Source organism: Phlebotomus papatasi, chromosome 2, assembly GCF_024763615.1.
Source record: "Phlebotomus papatasi isolate M1 chromosome 2, Ppap_2.1, whole genome shotgun sequence".
Lineage (NCBI taxonomy): Eukaryota > Metazoa > Arthropoda > Insecta > Diptera > Psychodidae > Phlebotomus > Phlebotomus papatasi.
Genome location: NC_077223.1, coordinates 2612589 through 2621668, shown reverse-complemented (window position 1 = coordinate 2621668; position 9080 = coordinate 2612589). Strand labels below are relative to the sequence as shown.

Here is a 9080-nt window from a genome sequence, read left to right as displayed (position 1 = left end):
ATCGTGTGATAAGCCCAATCTTGGAGATTTTTCGTGTGATCGTCGTTATCTTGGAGACTGATTGTGCAATGAACGTGATCTTGAAGACTAATTGTACGATCAGCGCGATTTTGGAGACTGATCGTGTGATCAACATTATTGGAGACATATTGTGAGATAAGCGATCTTGTAGACTGATCGCGAGACAAGTACTTTCATGGTGTCTGATCGTACATTCAACGCAATCTAGAGAACTTATCGTACGATTACTGTGATCTAATGATCTACTGATCGCTAAAGACCCACTCTAAACTCTTTTCGACTCATTAAAACGGTTAGATAGATGTATAGAATTTCCATTGATTGGAGATCTCTTAAAAATAAGAGACAAAAGACGGTTGGATTTTGAATATGCATGGAGGGAGAGAGAAGGAGGAAAAAGTGGTGAATAGGATCAGCTGGAAAGAAAGTAGGGGAATGAGCGGGAACCAGTCTGGGCATTACGTAAGAGACTTGATTTTGCACAGAGACGTGAGGAGAGAAAAGTTATTAGTTTATTTAGTGAAATTATTATAAAAATATTAACTTTAAAATACAGAAAAACGACAGTGACGTAGAGTTAAACTGTGTTCAGTCTAGTAGTGGAGAAATTGGTGTAAATAAATAATTGGTGAAGGTGATAATTGTGTTTCACTGCCTCAGTGGATTTGGTGAAGGGCATTTGGCGGTCATCGAGGAAACGTCTTCTGGAAAAGCCAGCCGCCTACGTTCCGGATCACTGTTGAAGACATTTACTAAAGGAATATATATTTCCAGGTAAACTGGGCAGGAAGAAGAGGGTATTAGATATCACAGAATCCTATCACAGAGAAATTATTGTTTACCACAGGTACGTGAATATCACAAACGGTAGAAGGAAGCCCAAGAAACACACAGTCCCTGACAGATTTATAACACCACAATATATTTATAGGTAATTCTCCACAATAGAAAAGGAACTATGTTCTTCTGAGAATGAAAAACTGCAAAATTATTTTTGCATAGATTACGGGCGCATAACCAATTTGACCTAAAAATAATATGATCAAAGTATCAAAAAAAACTCAAACACTAAAAGATGTTTAAAATTCTTTAGCCTCATTTTTGAATCTCACTTATTCTGAAGTAAAATAGGTTTATTGCTATTTTCCACGTCCATTCTCTCTGTGTAAAAATTCTGAGGTGACAGAGGGAGTTTTTTGGACCTCTGGAGGGCAAAAGTGGTCAATTGAATCACATGGGATTTTCTCCTCTTTCAGCAAACCATCCTTGGACAATGTTTTTTGGAGATCGGATCTCAAGATAGGTCCACTGAAAAATTCACAATCTCTCGATAGCATCTGCAGTTTGAAAAGGAAGATGCAGTGAATATTATTAAATTACATTTTTCCACAAAATATTTCGCCCTTCTCAACGTCCATTGCTTCAATAAAAAAGCCGTACGTGATTCAATTGAAGAATCAGGGGAATTTCGTTGTAGGAGAATCCTGAAGCAATTCGTTCCAGTCCAATCGCAAAGGTATAGAAACTATCAATCACAATTCCTAAGAGTGAGAAAGAGAAAGCCCTCAGAGGAACCAAACTAAAAGGGAGGAATTGTTTGTGACGATCTCAAAAGGCGCAAAGTTATTGAAAATCATCTGACAAAAAAGGAAAAAGAGGAAAAAAGAGTGTTATTGCTTCTAAAAATTCATGAAAAGCATTATTGTAGGGGCTTTTGTGAAAAACACCCCCGAAAATGCAGCAAAGAGCAAGCAATTCGTCGCGCCGATGCCAGATTATTGTTCATTGGGGATTTAGTGCAGAAATGTATCCAAAAATCGCCTAATCGATTCGTTCCATCTCGTTTGGGTCTCTTTCACGGTGGCTTTTCCAGGTGTTAAAACCGGAAAATTCTAATTTCATCGCAAATATTTCGCGCTCAATCTTCAGCATTATCCCAATGCAAGTCTAAGGACTTTTGGCGCTAATGCGGCACTAATTAATTGACTCCTTCTAATAGTCATGTAATTGATCCCACTTGTCCTCTCCGTGAGAGAAAAATTGCCATTTTAAGAGGATCCTCTCGAATTTGAGTTATCTTTCAATTTGTCGATAATTTTTGAGGAGGTTTTCTTTATCTATTTTGTGTTTTTTTTTTGACACGAATAGGGGTTTTTATTTTCTGCCATCGTTTATTACTAAATATAATTTTAATAAAGCCATAAAATGCGACTTATCATTTCGGGAAAATAAATTCTAGTTATTATAATCAATATTAATCAATTTTAATAAACTATAAAATTTACTCAGTCAAGAATAAAAAAGGTACAAAATGTATTAATAAAAATGCTAATAAAGTTCAAATATTATAATGTGTATTGTATTGAAATTTAGTTCTTTAAAAATTGTTGTGATATTGCGAACACAAATATTTTCTCACGAAGGAAAAATTGACGAGAGTTCTTATTAACTTTCATCAAATTAGATAAATAAATTTTACTGCCATATTACTTTTTAATAACATTAATCTTTTGAATCCTGTCCAAGAGTTCTATACATTTATTAATGGATTATTTTTATCAAATAAAGATAAGATGCAGTTTTGTTTTCATATTTGACAAAGTCCATTTAACCTTCAAGGACCATACCCAAGGAGTATTTATCGCCATAATTGAGTAGAGATGTCTGATATCTAGTCGAAAATTATGGCGCAGACTTTACAAACTTCTATAACCGTATAAAAGAGGTTTATATTCGGGTGAATGGGGAATTTTTACATCCGACATATTACAATTTTTTATTTTATATATAATCACGGTATTATCTACGGTAAAATGTATAGAATATGACTGACTAAAATACAATCAATCTATAATGTCAATATTATAACTATCGGCTAATTTCTTTTAAATTTTTCTTTAAATCTCGCTCAAATATTTTCCTTGAAACAATAATTATTTGTCTTCTACAATTTAGTCAGATTTTTTGTGCCTCGTGAACTTTTATCGCATTTGAAACTTTAAAACGATGACCATTTTCCATTAGAGGATATAATTTTAGTGAACAATATTTCATTTCCGACTTGAAATTCCTAATAGGAAGCTGGAAAATTAAAGAAAATAAAATTGTATGGTTTTTTTGCTCCTGCCATCACATCATTTAAAAAACTTAAAGATATCAGGTTTTATTGAGGGTATTGATAGAGTACATCTCTTTAAACACAATTCTGGACAAATATCCATGCTCATCAATGTTTTTTTTCATATTTTTTTTATTAAATTGAGTTTGGCGTCACCTAGTTTTTGTAATTTCCCATGCCATAATTCTCTTTAAGTTCCGATGAAATAAAATCATGTCATTATAACCTGATAAAGTAAGAAATGCAGAAGAAAACACGACTTTATATATTTTTGTTATTTTATTTACATTAAGTCGTACATTATATTTACAATAGAAATTATTTGCAACAATAATATAACAACACAACGTCAAGTGTCAAAATAGCGCAAATTTATGATTTTGATTAAATTTTTAAGCATTTCTGGGCACTCTTACAATTCAGTTTTACAACAAATGTTCAGAAATGTATTCTATCGCTTGCACTTCCGCTGTACTTTGAAATTCAAGAAAGATATTTTTAGTAAACAAACACTGTATTAATTGACTTTATATTCATGAATTTTCTTAATCTTGCTAAGTTTTATCTCTTCTAACTCAGTACTTCCCTCTACTACTGACATTGATGCACTTTCAGACTCTAATTTTATGCAATACATCAATTTTTTCAAAAAATTTCAACTCAGAGATGTATCTCTGATTAGTAAATAAAGCACAATTTGACAATCTGGCAGCGTTATACAAAAAGAACACAAGTTGTATAAAAGTTGTCTCCTTTACAGAACAAATATAATTGAAAAGTATTAACACATGAAGTTCATACAATTTCATGAAATTATGTTAACATTACAGCAAGAATATGTAAGATAAATATACTCTTGATGTTTTCGACATAGCTTTACACATTTTTACTCAAAAATGGATTGTATTATGACTTGTTTTTGGATCTAAAAACATAATCGAAATTTTAAGGGAAAATACCAACATATTAACTGGAATTTATAAAATAAAATGTATTATTATTATTAATAGGAAATAACTGATATTTTCTAAACATTTTTTAGTTAAGTTAATTTTCTGGCACACAACACACATGATTTTCAGATAATATACCTCCATTACGTTCATACATTATATTTTTTAGAAACACCTTGACTACGTTGAAAAAATGTTGCTTACATTTGAGACATACATTATTTAGATATCAAATGTTGCTTGGGTAGGTACACCGGTGCCACAAAAATAATTCCTACGGCCTCCTAAAGTTTTTTTTGCACAGAAGGTAGTAAAAGTTGTGTTTTCTGACCGTAAAATTTTTATCCTCTCGTCCTTAAAGGCTTAACGAGTTTGATGGTATAAGTGACCTCTCCAAATTTTGATTTTATTAACCTTAATTCGATATTTGATGTAGAGGTTTTGCAATTTTTGTTGAAATAAATTAAATAAGCATATAAAGTTTTCATAAGAAATTCAAAAATTTATTTTTTTAATTTCAAAATAATCATTTGATATAATTTAAGTTCAAAAATCCCATTGAAATTCGTAATAAACATCTGATAAAAATCTTTTAACAGCTCGAGCTCCAAGAGAGACCAGTTTTCAAAATCTTTATTACCATTTTCATATTTTATCAAAGCTTTTTATCAATTTAATTTATTTGAATCATATTAAACAAAGAAGTATGACAATTAAAATTGTGTAAAATGTATTTTAGTACACTGAGAGAAATCCGAAAAAGTTAATTTAATATTCCGGAAATGTTTATTTTACCCGGCAGTATTGATCCGAAATCGGTGTAAATATTATGCTTTTTAGGTGCATTAGGGGTTAAAGTTACTCTTTTTCATGTTAATTTTACACTTAAAAAGGTGTAAAATTAACATTAAAAAATGTTGATATATTTTTACACCTAAAAAGTGTTAAAATTATGAGGAAAAAAAGTCAATTTCTCAGTATACACTGAGTGAGAACAAAAAGAGGATGCGATTAACTTCTTTTCCTCATAACTTTAACACTTTTTAGGTGTAAAAATATATCAACATTTTTTTGTTAATTTTACACCGTTTTAAGAGTAAAATTAACATGAAAAAGGGTAACTATAACTCCTAAAAGACCTAAAAAGGGTAATATTTACACCGATTTTGGATCAATATTGCAGGGTAAAACTAACATTTCCGGAATGTTATTTTAACTTTTTCGGATTTCTCTCAAGTGTAGGGACTTTCCTCATTTCTAAATGATTTGAAAATGTATTCAAAAATATACAATTTACTTCAGGGGAAGTGGGAAACCTTTGAAAATGGGGCAATTTTCAGATTGGGATTTTTCATCTATGTTTAAGTTGAATTGAGCCATATCGTAATGGAACTTAGCTTCTTAATCTGTTTGTGCAGCTAAATTATATCACGATAAGGTTCAATTTTATTTCAAAGCTGCCCCACATTTAAAGGTGCCCCACTTCCCCCTAAATTGAAGGTAACTTTCGAAGTTAAAATTTCTCTAAGACAAATAATGAATTTCACTTTTATTTTAACGAGAATAGGGTTACTCGTGAAGTTCTGAAAAGTGATTATGCAAATATTCCGCTCTCACAGAGGTTTCGCTCAAACGAAATGATACCTTTGCAAAAATAAATTAAAGAGAATTTTGTAAATTAATAATAAAGCCAAAAATTACTATTATTTTGCAGATATTTGTGGCAAAATTAGTCAAAAGTGTCTTATCATTGCTACAGCTGAGGGCAGAAAGTAACACAGAAGATATTAAAAAAAAAAATTTACCAAATTTTCGAACATAACGACAAGAGAATTCTGAAAGGCAAACACACATTTACTTAAAAATATCAATTATGAGAAAAATATGACTTTTCAATTCCATATCGTGACTTTTTGGCTTCAACAAAATCCTCATTAACTGACGGCATAAAATTAAAATACTATGCAAATAGCCGTAAAGTTTGTTCGAAAAATCATTTCAAACACCCATAAAGTTTTCTCAATCTTTTTTTAGTGCAATTTAATGACATTCATCCTGAAAGGATGAAACATTTGAAGATGGGTTCTTCGTGAAAAATCCTGGCAATGAAAAAATAATCACGCAAAAGAACTTCCAGGAAAAAGGGGGCTGTATAATTTACTTTAGCAGATGATTATTTATGAAAATGGAGAGAAAATTATCCTTGTCATTTGAGGAGAAGCGTGGAAAATGCCTCATTACGATAAAAATCAACAAGAAATCTCTCAGTTCATCCAACAAATCATTAAAAATCGTCAATACCATCTGCTGTGGTTCATTTTTCGGTGCATAACGAATTGAAGATGAATTGTAAAAGGGACTTTGGAGGATTCTTATGACCCATGCGCTTTTTTTTACCAATACCATTCAGAGGCTCCATGCGGAACAAATTTGCCAAGATTGTATTCCAAAAAGTGACTCGCATTTTTATGATGAAAGGCTACAGAGGGGCTTTGTGCAGAATTTTTCATAATTTTACCGACGAAAGTGAGAAGAAAGAAATCCACCGAAGAACCCAGAAGCGGTACCTTCTTTGGTGTAGACTTTCCAACCAGAATCACGTGCTAAAGAGCGAACAAAAAAGTCCTATTGGACTTTAGGGACTACCCCTTGGATTGGGAGCAGTATCGAATAAGAGTCAAAAGAGGATGTTTTTTTTTTGTAAAGAAACGTTTCTTGTTTATTTATTTCTTTTTATGACAAACACAAAAAAACACACACAAAAATCCTATAAGAACATAAATCTTAATGCTAGAGTTGTAAGAGATCATTTGAAACAATTTGTGATGAATTTTTACATACTAAATTATCATCTAATACAACTATGCTAATGAAGGTGTTTTAGCCTTCGGTCTTAAGACTAATTTCAAGTGCGATCGCATGAGAATGTTATACAGGTAGATAAATTGGCACTTCTGACGATGGCTCTGCAGGAAAGAATTCTAATGATATGGGGCTACTTCCTTCTTAACCGTCAAGCATTGAGAAAAAAAAACCATCAACAAAAAGTATTGACAATTGATTGAAGAGCTCAAATTTAGTTGCTTTCCTGTCCATTTGCCTCAAAACATACCACTAAGTGATCAGTGAATTTAAAAAAAAATATCAAAGCAAATGGGAAAGCAACTAAATAAGAATGGGGCTTATCACAAAAACAAAATATTAAAGCTTCGTCCCGTTTTAAAGCTACTTTTTTAAAGCTCTAGTGGAAGACAATTCAATAAATCCTTATCAAACTAATATCACAGGATAATCTTATAGATATCCAATCTTAAAAAACTACAAGCATTGACACTAAATCGGCCTATTTTTGTCCAACCCTTTTGGGCTTTAGGACAAAAGAGTAATTTACACAAAATTAAGCTCTAAATTTTGATATCACAGTTTGAAAAACTCTTCAAATTGTACAAATGAGCAAAAAAATACGACATTACTAACTCTTAAGATTGCACGTGTTCCGAAATATCGTATACCGAGAAAACAAGTTTAAAAAAAGGTTTAAGTATAGGGTGATCTCTACTTGTCTATCCATTTCGTTCAGGAATAGGGGCCGAGCGGTATGAGATACCAGCTACTGGTCTTCAGCGACCCCACCCATAAATAAAACAGACGAGACACAAAACAAACAAAATTAACTTTAAAAGTTGTCAAAAAGCTTATCGAAAAAAAATTGCACAGATCCTCATGTCAATCAATAAGGCCAAAAAACTCATGTACATTTTATACGAGATATAAAAAGCTGAGATGATAATTTTAGTGAGATTGACATGTAAAATTTAGGGATATTTCTTCAAAAATTAAAGCTCAACCGAAGGAAGTTCCCCGAAAGCTCTGCTGCAGTTCACAAAGTTACCGAGTGCCCTTGTAACTTAACCCTAGTTTACTATTACAAAATTTAAAAAAATGGGGTTTAAAGCAATTCTACCAATTGAGACAATCAGGATTTCAAAAGGAGAAGTATAGTCCTGAAGTGTCTGGATTTGAAAACATTGAGTTTTAGTTTAAGATAGGGGTAGGGGGTAGGGGCCTTATATAAGATTGATACCTAATCTAGTTGAAATTGAAATTGATGTTGTAGATGGGATGCTGAAGGAGTTCCAGCAGCTCATTTTGGTGGTTGTCGTCCTCTTCAGCATGATTCTGATTGGGATTATTGAGATTCACCCCGTGGTAGAGGGAGTCATCGTGGTAGTTCCGATAGCGCCCTGATCGATTGAGATTCTTCTCAATGGTGAAGGACTTGGCCATGAGATGGGTCAATTCAAGTGCAGAAGCCTGATGATTGTTGAGATGATCCTGATTGTCTCTTGGAATCAACTGAAGATTGTCAATGGTCATCATCTCTTCGAATTTGTGCCAATAGCGATTGAGATTCACCTTGGCTGACCGAACAATCTGCCTTGGTAGTTTCGGCTTCAGTGGCTGCAATAAATAAATCAGAGAAAAAAAATGTATTAATTGAACAATTTCAAAAATGTCACATTAATTGTCTTACCTTCTTGAAGATGTTTCGCCACGCACTCTCACACGAATTCTCTTTCACAATGCACATGGTCGGTATGCCTTGGCAGGAAATTTCGATGGTACGGCCTGAGCAACAGGTTGCCTTTGAGTCCCTCACATGGAGAGTCATGGGCTTATATAGGCACAGAGGACTCCGCCCTCGACCAAGACATTCCCCCTCTATTCGACACCAAAAAGCACGTGGTTCTCGTGCAGTGCTTGTGCTCGGCAAAACACCAGCAGCACTTTAGGAAAAAAAATATACAACGGCCCCTCGAGAGATGTCGAGAGATGAAGTGAGATAGACTTCATCCTTCATGAACGTGTGTTCACCTCATGCGGAACGTGAGCCAAGAACGTGGATCTCTGAAAAACGCCAAAGACACGCTTTTCCATGGCTTTTGGCGCAACTTTTCACCGATAAACTGGTATATAGGGGGCTACTG

General features: G+C 33.2%; 1 protein-coding gene across 1 annotated transcript; it reads right to left on the bottom strand.

The window, feature by feature from the left end:
• Nucleotides 1–6782: 6782 nt before the first annotated feature.
• Nucleotides 6783–8742, bottom strand: LOC129802156 (uncharacterized). The gene is made up of 2 exons (XM_055847755.1): nt 8627–8742; nt 6783–8553 (listed from the first exon to the last, which is right to left on the bottom strand). The coding sequence occupies exons 1-2, from the start codon at nt 8681–8683 to the stop codon at nt 8182–8184; spliced, it is 429 nt and encodes a 142-aa protein (XP_055703730.1). The 5' UTR covers nt 8684–8742; the 3' UTR covers nt 6783–8181.
• Nucleotides 8743–9080: the final 338 nt, after the last annotated feature.

Coding starts and splice junctions, on each gene's coding strand:
- LOC129802156 (XM_055847755.1), bottom strand. CDS start 8,683: ATGTGCATTGTGAAAGAGAATTCGTGTGAGAGTGCGTGGCGAAACATC. Junction 8,554..8,626: donor GGCGAAACATCTTCAAGAAG/GTAAGACAATTA, acceptor TATTTATTGCAG/CCACTGAAGCCGAAACTACC.